Below are 21,050 nucleotides of genomic sequence, written 5' to 3' on the forward strand. Positions count from 1 at the left end.
TAAGCCCGTCTAATCCCGTCCACAGCATCCGACTTCCGCTGCCTGCGATGTCTAGCCAGCAGCATCTACATGCAAGACGGCTGGAGTCCTGTTGGACCCTATAAACGTCAAAGTGCTGTCCTTGGGGGCCCTTTACGGGACCAACTCGGATCCAGATGTCCATCAGACGACTGCAAGCCAACATGTCCATCAAGCAACTCCAGATAATCGGCCAAGGCGGCCCCTTCGCCTTTGTCAAGGCACCGCTCCCCAAGCCCGGCGCTGGCGAGGTCACCGTCAAGCCCCGAGCAGTGTCCCTCAACGCTATCGACTGGAAGAATATGCGTTTTGGGGCGACCATTCCGGCCTGGCCGGCCGTTCTTGGCATCGAGGGCGCCGGCACCGTCGAGGCGGTCGGGGACGGCGTCACAGCTTTCAAGCCTGGCGACGAAGTCATGGCCTGGGTACAGAGGAGCCAATTCAACGGCTCGTTCCAGGAAGTCTTCACTGCGCAAGCGGTTTCCGTGGGAAAGAAGCCAGGGTTCTTGAGTTTTGAGGAGGCCACCTCGCTTCCGTAAGTTACTTCATTCATGGTCATCAGCCAACGAAGGGCTACTGTTGATCCGTGGGGACATCATCCAGGATCGCCTACCTGACTGCTCTCGCCGCCGTCATCGTCGGTCTTCGGGTGGGCATCCCCGGACTCTCCACTAACCACACTACCGACAACGAGCCCCAGTCCATCCTGGTCCTCGGAGGCAGTTCCGGCGTCGGCGCTTCCGCCATCCAGCTTCTCCGCATCGCGCTGCCCTCGGCGACCATTGTCGCGACCAGCTCCGCTGCCCACCACGCTCACCTGCGGTCCCTCGGCGCGAGCTCCTGTCTCCCGCGGGCGGCGCAGGATGACGCCGCTGCCCTCAAAGCCGCCAGCCCCGCCGACGCCGGCTTCGACGCCATCCTCGACGCGGTCGGTGCGGGCACCGGGTCCCCGGCCGTCTTCGACGCGCTTCGGGCCGACGGTCCCAAGCTCTACTCGCTGGTCATCACCGGACCCGGCGCGCAGCCACCGTCTGGTGTGCAATCCACCTGTAAGCCACTATTCGAGGTACATCACGCTGCCTGTTCTCGTCAGCTAATCGCGGAATCGTGCGGCAGTGGTCGGTGGTCAGATGGCAGTCGACCAGGCGCCGGGCGCCATGGCGTTTCTGGGAAAGCTGCTGGACGAGGGAAGGTTCAGATTGCCGCATCAGAAGATCGACGTGCTGGGCAAGGGGCTCGAGGTCGTGGAAAAGAGCCTCGACCTCTTGCCAACGGTCAGCGGTAAGAAGCTTGTCGTCAGCCTGTAGGTACTCAGGGCGAGAAAGCGGGTAGCGGAAAGATTCAAAGCTACTTGAATGTTTCACACACTCGTCTTCACGCTGCATACTTCGTTCAGATACTGGGGCTAGGATACGTACACGTACTTATATAGAATGAACCAAATCTGTGTCGGCTATCGACTTCCTGTACGCAACCCTCCAAAAGGTTTTTATACTGGGTTATGAGCGATTTTCATGTCGGCTCGGGGTAGCTCGAAGTCCGGTCATCCCGATATCCTCCACCATAGTTACCACTGTGTAGATAGGTTAATTCTCAAGGCTGGGTTAACAGCAAAAGCGCAACCCAAAGCTCTTTGGATAGCCCCTCCAGAGTCAAACCGTCTACCGTTGCAGTCGGGAGACACCATCAGTCTAGGTAATTGGGCGCTACTTCCATTGACACTGCCTGAGTTGCACGCCCTACTGGGAAAGTAGCACGCTCCGGTCCGGAAACTTGCACGCCCCGTTGTGGAAAGTTGCACACTTGCAAAGTTGCACGCTCTACGTATCGATCTACTCTCCCGTATCTTGGATGGCTATCCTCCGACGCTCCTCAGCCGCCCTTCAGGGATAAGCACCATGCATGCAGCACACCCCTTCGTCCAACCCATTGATTGAGCACAGAGGTCACTCAAAAACTACAACGCGCCGGTCGAGTCGCAGGTGCTTCCAATAAAACTTAGCCGTTCGTCGCTGCGTGGAATAAACCGAACCTTGAACGGTTTCGGAGTGCGCAGGGGGTACGGGTCGAAGGCCGCTTCTGACAAATCCAGGGGCACCTCCTGTTCCTTGCCGTCCACCAGGACGACCGAGGGCCGGATATCAAACGCCCAGACGAGACTGGCCAGGATCAGGCTCAGGTTGCTTTCGGTGAAGCGGATACCGGGGCAGATACGCCGCCCGGCGCCGAAGCAGAAGTGGTCGCGGCTGTTGGGGTCTGACTGGGCCGAGTAGTCCAAGGACGACTTCTGGTAGTCGGCGTACCTTTCCGGCTTGAAGCTGAAGGGATCTGGGTACCGCACCGGGTCGAAGTGGAGCGCCGAGGTATTACAGGCCAGTGCGGTCCCCTTGGGAATCACGATGTCCTTGTACGTTACGTCGGCATCGGTGAAGTGGCGGATGCTCCAGGGAGGTACGGGACAGAGCCGCAGGATCTCCTTGATGCAGGCGAAGACGTAAGGCAGATGAGGAACATCGTCCATGTTCGGGAGCCGAGACTCGCCCACCACCCTCCCGACCTCGGCGGCCACTTTTTCCCGTACTTCGGGCGTGGCGGCCATGTAGTAGACGAGGTTCACCACGGTGTGGATCGACGTGTGCGAGCCCGCTTCCACGAGCCCGCCGGCCAGCCAAGCCAGGTCCTCGTCGACCAGACCCTGCTGGTACCAGCCGCCGTGGATCATCTGCGTGGCGTAGCAGTCGGGCGCGACGCCTTTGGCATCCTGCTCCTTCAAGTTGTTCCAGGTCCGCATCTTGACCCAGAGGATGAACTCTGCGAGTTTGAGCGCTCGCTTCCGCGACGGCTGCAGCCACTCGGGCAGGTCGGCCAAAGGCGGGAACGTGTCCTCGATAAAGGCGCCCGCCCGGACAAGGCGTCCCAGAATCTTGGAGCTCTCCACCATGTTGCGGATGTCCTCGTCGTCCTTTCCCTGGATGCGACGTCCGTAGACCGTCTTCATCATGATCGAGAAGATGGTCCGATTAATGTGCTCTCGGAAGGCATAATCCCCCGAGTTCCGGAAGGCCAAGTCGTACAGCAACTGGCCAATCTCCTGGGTTTGCACGGGCAGCATGGCTGCCGTCATCTTGGGTGTCAAGAGGTTGTGGCAGATGGTTCTGTACTTGCGCCACTTGGAGCCATACGGCATTGTGACCACTGGAAGAGGGCTCGTCAGCATACTTCAAGACGCGGCCGTGCGCTCCGGGAGCCCGGCTTACTTCGCATGCCACCCACGACGAGCTCGGCCATCGGTGTCGCCAGCTTGGAGGATGTGGAAACAGACTGCGGCTCCTGGTCAGCGAAATGGTTGTTCTACGTGCGGCTGACAAGGGTAAAGCTCGGTAACATGCATACCTGCTTGTCGAGGATCTCCTTGACGGCCTCCGGACTGCTCAACACCACCCAGGTATACCAACCCAGCCGTATCTTGTACACCTCGCCATATTCGTCGGCCCACTCCCTGAACTTCTGTATGGCATTAGGAGGAAGATCCCGGCCTATGCCGTAGATTAAACTACCTTTGGGACCTGGCACTTTGTCCAGCCTCTTGTCTCTCCGGACAATCCAGGTGAGAACGGCCAGCGTGGGGAGTGCGCACAAGAGAACCAATGCCCGTAGCAACCCTTGCAGGGGGCTCAGCTGCTGTAGATATGATGTAAGATAGGTCATTCTCGACGACGGAAGCAGAGGCTGCCAGCTGCTGATTTTGTTTCTCCTGAGGCGTTCGGTGCCCTCAGGACTAGTACTGACACTAATTATAAATAGGGTTATCCTTCTGCCCCTTTGAACCTTTCGTAAGATGTGTGATAATGAATCTGACCCGGTTAGGAGGTACCTACTATGGACGTCGGATCATCGGAGTTAGGGAACTGCCGAAAAGGCGAACCCTCTCCCATTGTGATGAATCAAATGCATTTGTGACACAGCTGCCGGGTACCGCGTCGGGTACCCTGGGACTTGGCCCCCCAACCGTCAGCAAACGGGCCCATCGAGCATGACTGCGACGGGTCCGCACTTCCTTTGCATGCAGGAATCCAACCCGACCTAGGTTGCTTTCTGCTTAGAAGAGTAAGACAAAAGCTGTCGAGTATATCTCGGCAGGACGTTCTTGCAACTCCCCACCTCCTTCTCTTCCCGACGTTGCAGGCGTACTAACGCTTATCCGCCAATCGACCCGGACCTCACGAGCGACTCGGGTTCTGCCACAGGGGATTGGCATTGGCGCCCACCGCCCATCCCACCATGGAGGGAACTGGCGTGCATGAAGAAAAGCAGGAGGGCCGAAACGTGCCCGAACCAGATGCTCGTACCGCCGAAGCCCGCCAGGCCGATGTCTCGTCGCAGTACATTGACGTGAAGAGCGTCTCGTTCATCCTGATCCTGGTCGCTCTGAGTCTGAGCATCTTCTGCGTCGGCCTGGACAACATCATTATCGCGACGGCCATACCCGCCATTACCGACGACTTCCACGCCCTCAACGACATCGGCTGGTGAGTAATCAAATCCACGCTCCGCCCGCGCACACACGGAGAGCTGTCCCGTCACTAACGGAGCATTGCTGCAGGTACGGCTCGGGCTATCTTCTGCCCACCTGTGCCTTCCAGCTCTTGTCGGGGAAGCTCTACTCGCGGTACTCGGCCAAATGGATCTTCCTGGCGGCCCTGTTCATCTTCGAGGTGGGCTCGCTGATCTCGGCCGTTGCTCCCTCGTCGGCCGTCTTCATCGTCGGTAGGGCCGTCGCCGGTGTCGGTGCTGCAGCGCTGTTCACCGGTTCCCTGGTCATCATTGCCACCATCGTGCCGCCCGAGAAGGCGCCCGCCTTCCAGTCCGTCAACGCCGCCACCTTCGGCGTGGCGTCGGCGGTCGGCCCCCTGGTACGTCATCACCATGTTGTCATCGCTTCTTGTTCCTCTGGGTGATTCCGAACTGCATGTCGCTCTAACGCGCCCGCACAGATCGGTGGCGCCTTCACCGACAACGTAACCTGGCGATGGTGCTTTTACATCAACCTTCCCATTGGCGCCGTCGCCGCACCGCTGGTGCTCTTCCTCATCAGAACCAAGTCGCCGAGCCACGATGATTTGCCTTTGATGCGGCTCCTGCGCAAGATGGATCTTGTGGGGTTGGGCTTGTTTCTCCCCTGTATCGTCTGCTATCTCTTGGCCATGGAATGGGCCGGCATCGTCTACTCGTGGTCCCAGTACCAAGTAGTCGTTTCCATCGTCTTCTTCGCCGTAAGTCCCCCCTCTGGGAGCGACCCTCATGTCATCGTGGCTGACTGCTCGAGGGCAGGTCTTGTTGGTGGCGTTCGTCGCGGACCAGCTGTTCATGGGCGAAGATGCAACCGTGCCTCCCCGAATCGCCAGCCAACGTTCCATCGCGGCCGTCTGCTGGTTCAATTTCTTCTCGTTTGGCGCCTTCAATACGGCCTTTTACTTCATGCCCTTGTACTTTCAAGGGGTCAAAGAGACTAGTGCCGAGGACTCGGGGATACGCATGATTCCTCTCGTGGTCATACAAGTCCTCGTCATTGTTATAACCGGCATTCTCACAGCCAAGACGGGCCACTACGTTCCCTTCTTCATCGCCAGCTGCGTCGTCGCATCCGTGGGCCTGGGTCTGCTTACGACCTGGGAGGTGGATTCGTCAGCGGGCAAGTGGATCGGCTACCAGTTCGTCATCGGCTTCGGGCTGGGGATGGGCATGCAGCTGTTTGCTACGGTTGTGGGAGCGGTAGGTTGCCAGGCATGGCTTATTCCCTTGAAGACTACACCTCTGACTGATGGCCCCTCCAGACTCTGCCCGATCGGGATGTTCCCACGGGAATGGCCCTCACGACCATGGCGCAGTTCCTCGGCGCCTCGATCTTCTTGGGCGCCGGCAACAACATCTTCAACACCAAGCTCATCGAGTCTGTGGATGCTCTCGGAATTCCCGGGCTGGACGGGCACACTGTCGTCTCGGCTGGCGCCACCGACTTACGAGCCTCAGTTCCTGACGAGTACTTGCCAGACGTCCTGCGAGCGTACATGGAGGCTTTGCGGTGGGCGTTCCGGCTGTCGCTTATCTTGGAGTGTGTCGCGTTTTTGGGGGCCCTTGGGATGGAGTGGAAGAAGGTCCCTGCCCACGAGTCCAAGACGGCCTCCAATGAGACGGCCTGATCACATGCAGTAGAATGCAAAGGTTGTCTATTGTATTGTTGATCTAGTACTCAATACCAAGGGACACATGGGTAGTGGTGGAAGCAAGCGGAATGTATGGTACCGAGGAACCCTGGCAGAGGTAAAAGAAACAGGATGTACGATAGTGAGAAGTTGCGAAAAGTCCTTCAGACCCTGCCACCTTCGGAACTGGATTGCACTTGCTGAATCACGTCTCGCAGCTGGGCCCGGACCTGGGCAATGCCGCTGACCGACCAAGCCACGGCATTGCGCATGATGTCGTCCTCACCCTCAGCCGCATCCGGGCGCCCCACTTCGGTGAGTTGGTCGATGGCTTTTTCTGTCTTGCGGAGCTCGCGGAGTAGGAGAGCTCGGCGCAGGTCCGCCTGCTCCTCGGCGTCCAGGCTGAGACCGCCCACTTGTATCGCCGTCAGATGGACGGCGAAACGGTCGGGGGTGGGAGGTGCGTCCCTCTGGGAAGGACCGTCTTGGCTGTCGCGTCTGTACGCGTTGTCGCTGCTGTCGCCTCGTTGTTCACTCACTGCACTCACTGCTGTAGAAGCCGCGAGGGAGTCCCGCGCGGCGATGCGGTACCAGAAGAGCATTTTGGACAGAATGGCTATGTAAAGGAGTATCAGGTGCGGACACTGAGTGCATTGGCATCTCACTGCGGTAGGGTACCTTCACTTTTAGTAACTTCCATTGGCAGGCGACGCGCGGGTTGAGACGAGGTGACTCACTCAGCTCGCTCCAGCCGTCCAAGGCCGCGCGGTTGGTGGTGATAACGCTATCGAAGCGGGGCCGCAGATTCAATGCTCCGAAGCGCGTCGGCTGGGCAGAGCAGGTCGCCGCCCCTTCGCCCAGTTCCCCGTGCTGCATGGAGCTGAGGATCGAGATGGCCCGGGCCTCGCAATCGTGCGCTGTGCTCGTAGCCGACCCGGGGCGCTGGTTCACGGGCGCGGTCGGGTCTGGGGGATAGTCATTTTCATGATCGGACTCGCTTCTCGAGTTGCCGGTCGCGCCACCAGGAAATACTTCGGTCGCGTCCCAATGGCTAAAAGAGCCGGCATCCAAGTCGCTGTCGGCGAAAGACCACGACGATGCGATGGCCGACGCATCGCCGGACCCGGGCTGCTCGTTGATGACGAGCGGTTCCAGGCCGCGGCCGTCCATCATCCACGGGCCCATGGCCCCGGCCAGCAGCGCGTCCCAGGCCAGCTGCTGGCTGGGCAATGCCATGATGGGAACCTGGGCGTCACTGGCGGCTGCCATGCTGGTGGTGGTGGCGGCGGTGGCGGCGATGATGTTGGTTGTGCGGTCTTGCGCCAACTTCCTGCGCCAGGACTGCTTCCCGTGTTTGCGCGACGCGCTGTAGGTACACGATGCCTGGACCTCGACGCAGCGTTTACAGGCCGGGTGCTTCTTGTCGCACTTGACCTTGGCGGCGGTGCACGGGTCGCAAGCGGTGCGAAACTGTACCTTTTTCGCTGGCTCTCTCTCTCGGTCCATTGGCGTCCCGTTCTTGCCAAGATGGTTCGGGAACTAAGGGTGCGATCGGCTCGCCAAAGTTGCGGCGCGGTGAGGGCGAAAAGCTACATCCGACAGCCTACATTAGTGCCTACGGCAAGTGGAGGTTCTACGATGTATTTATGGGTCGAGCGCTTGGTGAGGAGATGGTGAAGGGCCCACTACCTCTTTGTACCGGGTAAGATTGGCCCTTAGTGCTTTGAAATCTCTGAAATTACCTGACGCGGCAATTTTCAGGTACAACCCTCCTGGGTTTGTTTTGTTAATTTGGTACGGCCAAGCCAGTAGTAGAGCAAGGGAGTAACATGGGCTTCAATTGGCCAGTATATGGTCGAACCTTGTGATTTTTTGGTTTTGGAAGGGTGTTGCGTTGACAGGGCAGTTGAGGGTCTGTTGCCGATCGCAAAGTAAGTTGTTTCCCATATAAACTGCTAGGAAAGTGACTTACTGTTGTGGTGATATCATCGATCGACAGATTTTGCCTGTGCCCTGGGAAGTCAATTCAGACTAACAAAACAAACCCCGGAGGGTTGTACGTAGCAGGGCTTCAAGCCGGGGTCTGTCACCGCACCGCACCGCACTTTGGCGGGCCGATCGGGCCGTAATAAAAGAGAGTCGTCATTCCGAGCGGGAAGAAATGGCCAGGTGGTCAGATGGACAGATCGATTGGCGGGGTAGCGGGAGCTTGGCCTGTGCTTGCCACCCCTTGAGCGGCATAGTCGTCTACGATTCTCTTATTGGCGCGATTACAGGCGTCCACAAGCCTCCCGCGGGTTTTTGTCAGCGTCGCTTTTCTTACAGCGTCAGCTCAACGGCGCTCGTAGCTCTAAATCCGATTTGTGCGCCGCGTATGGTTAAAGGTGAGACATTGTGCGTGTAAGCTGACCATGCAGTGTGGGGGTCAGAGCCCCGGCAGTTTCCGTCATCTTAGTGGATGCTGTGTCCCGTTACGCCATCTAAAGTTTCGCTTTTGCGGTACGCTTACTGAGGTATATTGATACCGGAAGGAGCAGTGACAGCGTGGCGGCTTCATGGGATGGCAGAACAATGTGGCAGGCCGTGTTGCTTCGGAAGTACATTGTGTGCAATGGTTTGCGCCTCTCCGTAATTATCTAAGTCTTTTGAACATAGCCGTTGACGTCTACCCTCTGGCCTCTCAGGATGTAACCCTCCTTCTTAGCTTCCCCCCACTGCGACTGTACCCGCTCAAGCCGGTCTTTCGAGCGCGGCACAAAGCGGATCTTGTATGGCTTGGGGCCGCGGAAACTCGTGTCGTCCCAAGCGTCGTCGCTTACATCCACACCAGCAGCCTCCACCCCGTCTACCAGTGGCGGCCGAACCTCAAAGGCCCACAGGACGTTGGCAAGCGCAATGTCGAGGGAGTTCTCGGCAAGCCGTGAACCGGGACAGATGCGCCGCCCCATGCCAAAGGTGAAGTGATCGCGCTGGTAGGGGTCCCCCTGGTTGGCGTACTCGGAGCTGTACTTGGGGAAGCCCAGATAGCGCTCCGGGCGAAATTCGAACGGCTCTTCGTAGCGGTCCGGGTCGTAATGCAGGAAGCTGGTGTTGCCGAGAAGAATCGTTCCCTTGGGGATGACATAATTCTTGTAGACTACGTCGGCATCCGCAAAGTGCTTGATACCCCAGAAGGGCGTCGGGTGCATCCGGAGCACCTCTTTAACGCAGGCGCGGACGTACGGCAGGTCCTTGATGTCGTCGAAGGTGGGCGTCCGGTCGGGCCCCACGACGCGCATCAGCTCGGCGTGCGCCGTCTCTTGCACGTGCGGCGCCGCCGCCAGGTGCAGCAGCAGGCTGAGCAGCGTCACGGAAGTGGTCGTCGACCCGGCCTCCAGGTTGCCGCCGGCGACCCAGGCCGCGTCCTCGTCCCGCAGGCCCTGCTTGCGCCAGCCGTCGCTGTTCTCCATCAGCTCGCGCGCGTAGCACACGGGCGCGTTCCCCTCTGCCACCTGCCGCTGGAGGTTGCGCCAGAGCAGCATCTTGGCCTCGAGCATCGGCTTGGCGTACGCCTCGGCCTGTCGCCGTCCGGGCTGGAGCCACGCGGGCAGTCTCGCCAGGACAGGAAGCTCGTCCACGACGAAGGCGCCGGCGCGCGTGATCTGGCCGAGGATGCGGGCGCTGGCAAGCGCGTGATGCACGTTTTCGTCGTCCCAGTTGGTCACCCGCATCCCGTAGGTGCTCGTCATCATGATGCTGAAGGCGAAGCGGCGTATGTGCATCTGGAACTCGTCTTGGTTCTTGTTGTCAGTCGCCAGGTCGAAGAGGAGCTGCTTGGCCTCGTACTCCTGCGACGGCACGAAGGTGGCCGTCATGGTACTCGAGAGGAGCTGGTGCGATATGTTGCGGTAGGTGCGCCATTTCTGGCCATACGGCAGAGTGAACATGCGCATGCCCCCCATGACTACATCGTTTCCCAGTGGGGCGGGCATCTTGGAGGAAGTATGGATGGACTACGGCGCGGTTAGGGCACTGCTCATGACGACCCGGGCTGGACTGGGCTACCTGTTTGTTCAGAATCTCGTGCATCGCCTGAGGGCTGTTGATGACGACCCAGTCGAACCAGCCAACGCGCAACTTGAAGACTTCGCCATACTGCGAAGCCCATTGACGAAAGCGGACGTGGGCCTTGTCGGGCAGACTGATTCCAATACCAATCAGCGGGAGTCCTCCCGGCCCAGGCATTCTGTCCAAGCGGCGGTCGCGGCCGAGCCATAGCGCAAGACTCGCAATCAGCAAAATGGCGGGGATGGCAGCAAGTCGAGAACTTGATAGGGCAGCGAGTAGGTCATACATGGTGTTCCGAAATCGGTTGTTAACAAGATGGTGGTGAAGGCTCCTTTGCTGCAGAAGCAGTGTATGTGGCATACAAATCAACAAAGGCCTGAAGGAACGCACCAAGATGTATGAAATTTGCTTCTGCTGAGCCAGTACCCCGGAGAATCAGCCTCGGATCCCAAAGGCCTGCTCCGGTCGCCCGACGTAGTGATTCAATCACCCCATCGACGAGTGAGACTCGAGTAAAGCCGGAGGGCGCCGGAAGCGATCCCGCACTGACTAGTACGGGCACTAGGAGCGGTCCAGGGTCTACCGGGTATACCGGCGATGTGGCTCATGCAGCTTACTGCCAGCATAAAGCCGACTGTCATCACGAAAGCGAATCGGAAAGCCTCCTTTTTTCTATGCCCGTATTAAACCGACAATTGGCTATACGCCTATCAGCGCTATTCGCGGCCAGGTGAGTCGCAAAGGCCTGGACAGAGGCCAGGTTGTATGCAGTCAGCAACCCAGTATCGCGAAGTCTCCGTGCCCAGGATGGAACGAGGATTCGAGAAGAAGCTCAACCGTCGGTTAGAGGCGAGATATATAGGGACCAAATACGGATGTAGTTGCCTCGAAAGCAAGAGTTAGAGCAACTCAACTTTCCCACTACTCAGATGTGATCTTCTATTTCAACATGACGGGACAGCAGACTCTTTATCTCTTCGGAGACCAAACTTTTGATGCTCAGCCGCACCTAGAGACTCTCCTACGAGGCAGGGACAACCCGGTTCTGGAGGCCTTTCTTCAGCAGACCTATGATGCCTTACGCCGCGAGATCTACCAGCTTCCGGTCGAGGTCAGGGAGGCTCTCCCCCGGCTCACCTCGCTGGACGATCTGCTGTTATGGAAGCATGGCGGTAGACGACTTATAGCCCTGGAGATGGCCCTGACTTGTCTTTATCAACTCGGAACCTTCATCAGGTATGCCGGGCTCCCTTTCAACGACGAGTAGTAACAGGGTTCTAACTCTTTACAGCCAGGAAAGCGTTTGGGGTCTCCATCCCAACGACACACGGATACTTGGCCTTTGTACGGGAGCCTTGGCTGCCGCTGCGGTGAGCTGTAGCCGTAGCACCATCGAGTTGGTGCCCTTGGCCGTCGATGCTGTTGTCGTGGCCTTCAGGACGGGCCTACACGTCGCAGGCATGGCACAACGATTGGAAGCAGCTGAGACGGTAGAAGACGAGAGCTGGTCAGTCGTTATCCCGGGTCAGTCATCTGCCGACGCGGTTGCCAGCTTCAACAAGACGACGGTAAGAGCAAGCATCGCCTTGGGAGTGCTTGCTGCCTCCAAGCTTGGCCACCTGCTGACGATATCCGCTGCTGTGAACCTTAGTTGTTGCCCCCGTATGCCAAACCATATATCAGCGCCCATGCCCCAAACGGCATCACAGTCAGCGGCTCGCCGCGCTCGCTTCGTCGGCTTCTGAGTTCAGACGGCCTACACAAACTCACAACAAAGAGTATTCCCATCTTTGCTCCTTACCACGCTCCCCACCTGTACTCGGCCCAGGACGTCGAGGAGATACTCCAGGGCCTCGAGCGCCGCGGCATATGGTCCCACATTCCCATATTCTCGGGCAGTGGCAACGTAGTTGAATTGAGCAGCAGCTTCGAAAAGCTCTTGGAAAATGCCGTCGAGCATATACTACTCCAGCCAATCCGCTGGATTCAAATCCTCGATCGGCTGCAGACGCACCTCCAAGGGGCGCGGCCCAAGGCCTTCCAGGTGGTGGCGCTGGGCACGAGGGCGGATCAGCTGGTCTATACCTCCCTCAAACAGACATCGCTGGCCCCTTTGCTGTCCCCTCCGCCGTTGTCGCCGGGCTCTCAGCACCCCGACTCAATCTCGTATCCGAATCCCTCGAAGCCGAAGCTGGCCATTGTGGGCATGTCCGGGCGGTTTCCCGGCGCCCAGGACAACGAGGCCTTCTGGGATTTGCTGCACCGCGGCCTCGACATGCACAAAGAGGTCCCCCCTCTGCACTGGGACGCCAGGACCCACGTAGATCCAACGGGGGCCCGCAAGAACACGAGCATTACCCCGTACGGGTGCTGGCTCGACGACCCGGCGAGCTTCGATGCTCGGTTCTTCAACATCTCGCCGCGGGAGGCGCCGCAGATCGACCCGGCGCAGCGGATCGCGCTCATGACGGCGTACGAGGCCATCGAGCAAGCCGGCATCGTCCCCGACGCCACGCCCTCCACGAGAAGAGACCGCGTGGGGGTATTCTACGGCGTTACCAGCCAAGACTGGTTCGAGACCAACAGCGCCCAGAATATCGATACGTACTTCATTCCCGGCGGCAACATGGCCTTCATCCCAGGGCGCATCAACTACTTCTTCAAGTTCAGCGGCCCCAGCTTCGCCGTCAACACGGCCTGCTCCTCTAGCCTTGCCGCCATCCACCTGGCCTGCAACAGCCTCTGGCGTGGGGACATTGACACGGCAATCACCGGCGGCACCAACATCCTGACGAACCCGGACATGACTGCGGGACTCGACAAGGGCCACTTTCTTTCGCAGACGGGCAACTGCAAGACCTTTGACGACGGCGCCGATGGGTACTGCCGTGGAGAGGGTGTGGGGACGGTCATTATCAAGCGCCTCGACGACGCCATCGCCGACAAGGATCCCGTCTTGGGGGTTATCCTGGGGGCCTACACCAACCACTCGGCCGAGTCCGAGTCCATCACCAGGCCGCATGTCGGAGCCCAACGCGCCGTCTTCAACAAGATTCTGAACCAGGCCGCCGTGGATCCGTACACGGTTGGGTATGTGGAGATGCACGGAACAGGAAGTAAGTGGCTCGGCTTCGGGGTGTCGTATGGCAGATCTTCGCTAACTCCGTCACACTCAGCCCAGGCAGGCGACGCGGGCGAGATGTCCAGTGTTCTCGATACGTTCGCACCGCGTCCGGAGCAATCAAAGAGGGCCAACCGAACGAAGGCAGAGTCTCTCTTCCTGGGGTCGGCCAAGGCCAACATCGGCCACGGCGAAGCCGCTTCGGGCATGTCCAGCCTGATCAAGGTGCTCCTGATGATGCAGAAAGACACGATAGTGCCGCATTGTAAGCGGGCCCTCCTGGTTGAAAAAGTGGACAAGAAGAAGCTAACGACTCGGGCTCAAGGTGGCATTAAGACCAAGATCAACCACCGCTTTCCGACTGATCTGCTCGAGCGTAATGTGCATATAGCCCGCGAGCCAACCCGCTGGGCAAGGAGTACCGATCCCAGGAAGCCTCGGAGAGCCTTTATCAACAACTTCAGTGCCGCCGGCGGGAACACGGCCTTGCTGCTTGAAGATGGCCCCTTGGACCCGGAGTCCGCCGACAGCACACCCGCGGACCCCAGAAGCCATCACGTCGTCGCCGTTTCTGCCAAGAACGGGACGTCGCTACAGGGGAACTTGAGGTCCTTACTCGGGTACTTGCAACGGAACCCCGACGTGCCTCTAGGCCGCCTATCGTACACGACCACCGCCCGGCGCATCCACCACCAGCACCGTGTCATGCTGACGGGCACCAGCAGCCTGGACCTTTGTCGCGAGATCGACAGCGCACTCGAGCACCAGGCCGGCATGACCCGACCCAAGGGCTCGCCAAAGGTCGTCTTCGCTTACACTGGACAGGGCGCACAGTACCCTGGGATGGGAAAGGAGCTGTTTGAGAATGTCTCTTTCTTCAGAACCGAGATGCGCCGATTGGACCGCATGGGTCAAGCGCTGGGCTTCGCGTCCATGCTACCCATCATACAGGCGGGAGCCGATCAGCAGGACATCGGACAGTTTCCTACCATGACGGTACCGCTAGCCAGCGTCTGCATGCAAATATCCCTGACCAAGTTGTGGGCGTCGTGGGGCCTGGCACCGACCGCCGTGGTCGGCCACAGCTTGGGCGAGTACGCCGCCTTGAACGCCGCCGGAGTCCTTTCCGACGCGGATACCATCTACCTCGTCGGCACCCGGGCTCGTCTGCTCCAAGAGAAGTGCACCAAGGACACCCACACCATGTTGGTGGTAAAGGGGCCGCTAGACGAGATCCAGAAGACCCTCAAAGCCGGAGACGTGACGGCGTATGAGGTCGCATGCGTCAACTCGCCCGTCGAAACCGTGCTGGCGGCGACCAACGAAGACATGGTGGTGGTCCGGAAGACGCTTACGGATGCCGGGATCAAGACGACCCCTCTGAAGGTGCCCTACGCTTTTCACTCTTCCCAGGTCGATCCGATCTTGGAGGAGTTCAAGACCATCGCACGGAACGTCACCTACTCCGAGGCCAAGGTCCCCGTCCTGTGTCCGCTGGATGGCCAAGTCGTTGTCGGCGCGGGTGTCTTCGGCCCCGAATACCTCGCGTCCCACACTCGACAACCGGTCAACATGATGCAAGCATTGGCCATTGCCAACAGCCGCCAGCTGATTCCCGAAAACGGCGTCACGCTGGAGATTGGCCCACACCCCGCCGTCTCGGGCATGATCAAGTCCGTCCTCGGCCACACCGTCACCTCTCTTGCTTCTTGCCAAAGAGGACGACCGGCGTTCCAGCTGTTGGCAACCACACTCAAGACGCTCTACACCATGGGCGCGGATATCGCATGGCCGTTATATCACCGGGACTTCTTGTCGTCCAGTAAAGTGCTCCCTCTGCCGGCGTATAGCTGGGACCTGAAGCCCTATTGGATCCAGTACGTGAACGACTGGTCGTTGAGGAAGGGGGATCCGCCCCTGACTATCACCGCCGCCACCAAGCTCGAGAGCACCACCATCCACCGTGTCGTGGAAGAGTCGGGAGGCTTGCAAACAGCACGTATCGTGGCAGAGTCGGATGTCGCCAGGAAGGATTTCCGCCCGTTGATCGAGGGCCACGAAGTTGACGGCGTCCCGCTCTGCACCCCGGCAGTCTATACAGATATCGCCCTCGCACTGGGGAGGCATCTGTTGGATCGATACCACCCAGAGAAGACCACGAGTAACAGTTGCCTCGAGATAAGCGATATGACAATCCTGAAGGCTCTGATACTGAGGACGGACGCCAATGCGAACCAAGTCCTCCGCGTGCAAGCGGATGCCGACTGGGCCGCCAATGCGGCCTCTGTAAAGTTCATGACCTTGGTGCGTTGCTTCTTTCTTCTACACATCTCGGCTTGAGACTAGACTAACACGGTGCAGGACCACGAGAAGTTACAGGAACACTCGCATTGTACGGTGCGGTTCAACGATGGGAGTCTTCGGAAGAAGCTGCAGTTGGAAGTTCCCATTATCAAGCAGAAGATGAGTGCTCTGCGAGACGGACTACAAACGCACACCACGGCTCGTTTCAACCGTGCCATGGCGTACCGCGCCATCCGTCCCCTCGCACGATTCCACGACGGGTACCGGGCCGTGGAGGAGATTGTGCTCAACAGCAAGACGCTGGAGGCTTCCAGCCGCCTGAGCTTCAAGGATTTCCACAAAGATGGGCACTTTCACACGCACCCCGGCCTGATCGACGGCCTGACCTGGGCTGCCGGCTTCTCCATGAACTGCAACGACTACAACGACCTGGACAAGGACGTCTTTGTGAACCACGGCTGGGGTTCCTTCCAGGTCTTTGAGGACATGGACTTCTCTCGGGATTACACTACCTATTCGCGCATGGTGGAGGGCAAAGACCGGCTGTGGCAGGGCGAAGTGAGCGTCCTGGATGGTGACAAGATCGTGGCCCACTTTACAAAATTCGCGGTATGCCTGTGTTGGTGCCAAATAATTCTCATGTAGATGCTGACTCACTCCCGCTCACAGATGCAAGGTGTTCCGCGCCGGGTCTTGAGGGCCATCCTGAACAGTGAGAAGAAGAAGCCCAACCAGCTGCCTAGAGAGGAGGTGAAGCCGGCACTGCCTCGAGCAACGGCCGACATCGGGCCACGTGCCAGACAAAACGTGTCCTCGTCGCCAACCATCACGCGGGCTATTTCCATCATCGCGGAAGAAAGTGGTCTCGCCGAGTCGGATCTGACTGACGGCACGGTCTTTGCCGACGTGGGCATCGACTCCCTCTTGGGGCTCACCATTACGGCTCGCTTCAAGGAAGAACTGGACCTAGATCTCGACTTCAACTCGCTGTTCTATGAGTACCCCAGCATTGGCGACCTTAAAGCGTTCCTGGGAGGAGAGGAGCCCAAGACCACCGGCTCTACCGCAACTCCGAGCACCGAGTCGAGCAACGAGGAAGAAACGGATATCTCTAGTGTTTCCACCCACCACGAAAAGGCCCCGGGTCTTTCCAAGGCCCAGCTTGATCGCGCCATCCAGATCATCTCAGAAGAGAGCGGCGTCGCCAGAGAAGACTTGACGGACGACAGCAACTTTTCGGATTGCGGAGTCGACTCGCTGCTGTCTCTGGTCATTGTCAGCCGGTTCCGGGACGAGCTCGAGCTCGACATCCAGCACGAGTCGCTCTTTCTCGAGTGCCCGACAGTTGCAGATCTCAAGCAGACTCTGGGTGGTCGCGCAGGTTCCGAGGTGCCGAAACAAGGGGGCTCCGGCCTGCAGGATGGGAAGGCGGGTTCGAGTCAACACATCGACAACGAAAAAGCGATGGAAAACACGTCAGAAGCTCCCCGTCTCGACATTTCTGACGCCAATAAGACTACTACACCAGCCGCTGACACGGCTGCGCTGGAAAGCCGCAAGAAGGCCATCGACGACTACGTCGACAAGTACACGGCGGGCTTCGTGGCCCCTGTCCCATGCACGTCCGGGGACGCAACGCCGTACGACGCCAACGCCAAAGTGGTTCTCGTCACCGGAGCCACCGGAAGCCTCGGAGGCCACCTAGCCTTCCAGTTAGCCCATCGCTCGGACGTGCGGGCCGTGGTGTGTTTGAACCGTGAGCACAAGACCGAGGCGGCGGCGCGCCAGAAGAAGGCAATGAAGGACAAGGGCGTCCACTTCCCCGATCAGCTCCTTTCCAAGCTTCGGGTACTGCAAGCCGACACGTCCAAGCCGCGGCTCGGACTGTCGGAGGCAGTCTACGATGACCTCGCGGCATCCGTCACCCACGTCGTCCACCAAGCGTGGCCCATGAGCGTCAAGAGGCCCCTGTCCGGCTTCGAGCCCCAGTTCGCCGTCATGCGCAACCTGGTCGACCTCGCAAGTGCTATCGTGAGGAGGCGGCCGGCGGGGTTCCGCTGCGGCTTCCAGCTCGTCTCCTCTATCAGCGTCGTGGGCAACTACCGGGGCAGCCGGGTGCCGGAGGACGCGGTCGGCATCGAGTCGCTGCTCCCGGTCGGATACGCCGAGGCCAAGTGGGGGTGCGAGCGCATGCTCGAGGCCTTGTTGAGGCAGCACCCAGCGCACTTCCGTGCCATGACCGTGAGGCTGGGCCAGATCGCCGGTAAGATTAGTCTCTTTTTGCCACGTGCTCTTCAATTTCCCGTAGGGGGTGTACTGACACGGCACAGGGTCTAGCATCAGCGGGTACTGGAACCCCATGGAGCATTTTGGCTTTATCGTCAGATCGTCCCAGACGCTCAACGCGCTCCCCGACGTCGACGGGCACGCATACTGGACCCCCGTCAACACCATCGCCAGCGCCCTCGCCGACCTGGGGCTGGCCGACTCCGACTGCTACGCCTTCTACCACATTGAGAACCCGGTCGGCCAGCCCTGGCAGGAGCTGAACTCGGTACTGGCCGATGCGCTCGGGATACCGAACTTGATTCCCCTGCGCGAGTGGACGCAACGCGTCAAGGCCGCACCACCGCGGAACAACCCGGCTTCGGCACTCGCCGAGTTTCTCGAGACCAACTACGAGCGCATGTCTTGCGGCAGGCTCGTGTTGGACCCCACGCACGCACTCGAGCACTCGCCCACATTAGCCGCTGCCGGTCCCGTCAGTGCGGAGGTCGTACGGAAGTATGTCTATGTTTGGAAAGAGATTGGGTTCCTAAGCTAGATAGATGAAGGTGCTGTATCCAAGGGTTAGAGAAGCGCTAATGGATTCGAAGTCCATACTCCATGTGTTCCAAGCTCCATTATTGAGCAATTCAAGTTAGATACCGATGGCAGTAGACTCGACCCCAAGCGCGAACGTGCGACCCAGAAACTTCACACCCTCTCCCCGCGCTGATGCTCAAGTGCAAGACTCCTTACCCGGGCAGACTATTTCCCTTCCTTGACCGCCTTGTATACCTCTGTTTCCACTTGCGCCCAGAGCCCGAAGACGGCCGGGTCCGCGAAGGGCAGTATCTGCGTACAGACCACGCCGGCAACGCCGTGCTCGCGATCGCACCACCACCAAGTGTTGGCCAGACCCGCCCAGTGGCCGGTGCCTGGCGAGCGGCCCGTTGAACCGCCATTGCTCTGCATGAATGTGAGGCCCCAGCCCTGCGGTGGGTTTCCCTCTACTGGGTACAAGTCCGGCAATGGGTTGGTCAGCTCCGGGATCGCGGCTGGGATCCCTTGCCTGCCAATGCAATCAACGTACTGGAATGTTGTCCATGGCCGGACGGAAGCGGCCATGTACGTTCCAGGAGGTCAGAAAACCCCTGATCTTGGCCAAGTGCTCAGTGCGGCCGCTCCTTGCTGTGATACCTCGGACCTATAGCTCTACAAGGCAAAACTAATTCGTTAGTAAAGACAGGTGTTTCTATCTATCCCTTTTCTTGTCCTTTCCAAATCCCCTATAAAGAACCTACTCTAGGAAACACGGTCTCGATCTAGAGATGATGAAGTGTGACTTCTGCGATAAGAAGTTTAACCGAAGAGACGATTTGAGGCAACTTCTGAGGCTCCACACGGAGCCTAATCGCCCCCGCTATAGTTACCGCCATACTGCACATACGGCCCAAGCGACAGGTAATACTTGCCGTCTTCTTCCGCCGTAGGTTCTGACCGGCGCAATTCCTGATCTTTGTGTCTGGATTCCGCCAAAGACACGCAGTCCGGCGCTCCCAATGTCTATGTTGTCCGTATCAAACCTGCCGAATGATATTGTGACTCTTTTATTCTGGCTTGTCCAATTCCGTCCACGGCAGGCAGCCAAAACCCATCGAGCTTTTCTCACAGTTACAAGATCCGATATCAGCCCTTCAGAGGTTTTGCCCTTGCCGCTAAATGACCAGTCAGCTAAGACTGAAGATATAAACCACACCCCACTAACCCGAGTGCGTTTCAACTATGTTCTGTCAAGATGACTACTAATAAGCGTACAATGCCTGCATTATTTGAAGAAAACCTCACACTGACTACTAATAATAGACAACTTATTGAGGTTCCTTATGCTACTTGGACCAAGTCGGCGCTCCTCCGCGACTTGGTTACCGACTTACCCGAAGGAAAAGATTCATCGGCCGATACCGCTGTATACACTGGACCCTGCCGCTGTCAGAATGGTGGTTCAATGCTATTCTGGCTAAGACCTTCCTAAAGATAAAGAATCTCTCTTCCATGCTAACTCGGCAGCGACTTTCCTACAGATGCCTTATGCCATTGATCATAGCTGTAGGATGGTTGCTCTCATGATTAGCGAAAACTCCCCCTTAACACGCTAGACGGACTCCCTGATGAGATGCAATTGCAAATTGCTAGCCATCTTGAGGACCATGCATTCGGCAGAGCGGTACAAAAGAGGATAGTGCCATTAGAACAATCGCAAGAAACCAAAGTTTAAGCATAGCCGTGTCTGCTCAAGCATCTTGACTCAGGCTGACTTCTCCCAATTCCACGGCCGATACAACTGCGGAAGGGGAGGCAATGCGATCCTAGTAGGATATGATCTCGATGTTCTCTATAACAACCCATTTCAGAGCGCGGCTGATAGGGGCCATCTCAATCTGCTTCTCACATGGGAATCTGGGGAGGAAAGTCCCAGTTTGCCCCCCGAAAAGTTCACCCCGAATGATTTTTGCGAAAGAAACAGAGTCTATAAAACCGTTCACTTTGCGGAAGAACGCGTTACCGTAACCATCCGGCAGCCACATAACATTACGGTCGCCCTGCAAGGGTTGAATGAGTTCGTCCACAAGGAAAGTCTTCAGACCGGCATTCTATATTTCCGAGGTGATCCTATCTTGCATCCTATTACGCTCGAAAAGAAATAACGTACATTATCAGCGAGCGGGACATATCAGCGAGCGGGACATATCAGCGAGCGGGACATATCAGCGAGCGGGACATATCAGCGAGCGGGACACTAAGTTCTTGGCACAACGCGTCCTTCCTCATCTACCTCTAACAACGCGTTTTTCCTACAACTAAAGATGTCTTCCACTTCAAAGGAAGCTAGGGTAACCTTGGCCCTCAAAGCTCTTGAAAATGATATAGAACTAAGCCTTCGAGCCGCGGCCAAGCTCTATAACGTGCCAGTTTCAACCCTCGGCTACCGATGTACCGGCCGGCCTATACGACGCGATCTTCCAGCCAATTCGAAGAAGCTTACCCAATCTAAAGAGGAGGCTATTGTTCAATATATTATTGAGCTATCTATG

The 21,050-nt window shown here is 58.2% G+C and overlaps 7 protein-coding genes across 7 annotated transcripts; 4 read left to right on the forward strand and 3 right to left on the reverse strand.

The window, feature by feature from the left end:
- Nucleotides 1-182: 182 nt before the first annotated feature.
- On the forward strand, nucleotides 183-1,325 carry B0T15DRAFT_492745 (chaperonin 10-like protein; the record flags this gene model as incomplete). Its single annotated transcript, XM_062866879.1, has 3 exons — nucleotides 183-553; nucleotides 622-1,067; nucleotides 1,135-1,325. 3 exons carry the CDS (start codon nucleotides 183-185, stop codon nucleotides 1,323-1,325), a joined length of 1,008 nt encoding a protein of 335 aa, XP_062723039.1.
- A 650-nt stretch (nucleotides 1,326-1,975) lies between these two features.
- On the reverse strand, nucleotides 1,976-3,726 carry B0T15DRAFT_492746 (O-methylsterigmatocystin oxidoreductase; the record flags this gene model as incomplete). The annotated part of the gene is made up of 3 exons (XM_062866880.1): nucleotides 1,976-3,213; nucleotides 3,276-3,339; nucleotides 3,412-3,726. 3 exons carry the CDS (start codon nucleotides 3,724-3,726, stop codon nucleotides 1,976-1,978), a joined length of 1,617 nt encoding a protein of 538 aa, XP_062723040.1.
- A 573-nt stretch (nucleotides 3,727-4,299) lies between these two features.
- On the forward strand, nucleotides 4,300-6,610 carry B0T15DRAFT_553805 (major facilitator superfamily transporter; the record flags this gene model as incomplete). The annotated part of the gene is made up of 5 exons (XM_062870333.1): nucleotides 4,300-4,547; nucleotides 4,622-4,931; nucleotides 5,013-5,291; nucleotides 5,350-5,790; nucleotides 5,853-6,610. The coding sequence occupies 5 exons, from the start codon at nucleotides 4,300-4,302 to the stop codon at nucleotides 6,216-6,218; spliced, it is 1,644 nt and encodes a 547-aa protein (XP_062723041.1). The 3' UTR covers nucleotides 6,219-6,610.
- On the reverse strand, nucleotides 6,006-7,727 carry B0T15DRAFT_553813 (uncharacterized protein; the record flags this gene model as incomplete). The annotated part of the gene is made up of 2 exons (XM_062870334.1): nucleotides 6,006-6,837; nucleotides 6,959-7,727. 2 exons carry the CDS (start codon nucleotides 7,725-7,727, stop codon nucleotides 6,386-6,388), a joined length of 1,221 nt encoding a protein of 406 aa, XP_062723042.1. The 3' UTR covers nucleotides 6,006-6,385.
- A 1,130-nt stretch (nucleotides 7,728-8,857) lies between these two features.
- B0T15DRAFT_492749 (putative O-methylsterigmatocystin oxidoreductase) lies at nucleotides 8,858-10,445 on the reverse strand (the record flags this gene model as incomplete). The annotated part of the gene is made up of 2 exons (XM_062866881.1): nucleotides 8,858-10,213; nucleotides 10,266-10,445. 2 exons carry the CDS (start codon nucleotides 10,443-10,445, stop codon nucleotides 8,858-8,860), a joined length of 1,536 nt encoding a protein of 511 aa, XP_062723043.1.
- Nucleotides 10,446-11,217: 772 nt separating this feature from the next.
- Nucleotides 11,218-18,517, forward strand: B0T15DRAFT_394431 (uncharacterized protein; the record flags this gene model as incomplete). Its single annotated transcript, XM_062864727.1, has 8 exons — nucleotides 11,218-11,504; nucleotides 11,560-11,836; nucleotides 11,920-13,384; nucleotides 13,445-13,654; nucleotides 13,715-15,693; nucleotides 15,751-16,302; nucleotides 16,363-17,956; nucleotides 18,024-18,517. 8 exons carry the CDS (start codon nucleotides 11,218-11,220, stop codon nucleotides 18,515-18,517), a joined length of 6,858 nt encoding a protein of 2,285 aa, XP_062723044.1.
- Nucleotides 18,518-19,489: 972 nt separating this feature from the next.
- On the forward strand, nucleotides 19,490-20,221 carry B0T15DRAFT_529766 (uncharacterized protein). The gene has a single exon (XM_062869129.1). It carries the CDS (start codon nucleotides 19,518-19,520, stop codon nucleotides 19,755-19,757), a length of 240 nt encoding a protein of 79 aa, XP_062723045.1. The 5' UTR covers nucleotides 19,490-19,517; the 3' UTR covers nucleotides 19,758-20,221.
- Nucleotides 20,222-21,050: the final 829 nt, after the last annotated feature.

Source organism: Chaetomium strumarium (genome assembly GCF_033439665.1).
Source record: "Chaetomium strumarium strain CBS 333.67 chromosome Unknown B0T15scaffold_3, whole genome shotgun sequence".
Lineage (NCBI taxonomy): Eukaryota > Fungi > Ascomycota > Sordariomycetes > Sordariales > Chaetomiaceae > Chaetomium > Chaetomium strumarium.

Bases quoted from the DNA above. Each gene is read 5' to 3' on its own strand.
- B0T15DRAFT_529766 (XM_062869129.1), top strand. From the start codon at position 19,518: ATGTCTATGTTGTCCGTATCAAACCTGCCGAATGATATTGTGACTCTT.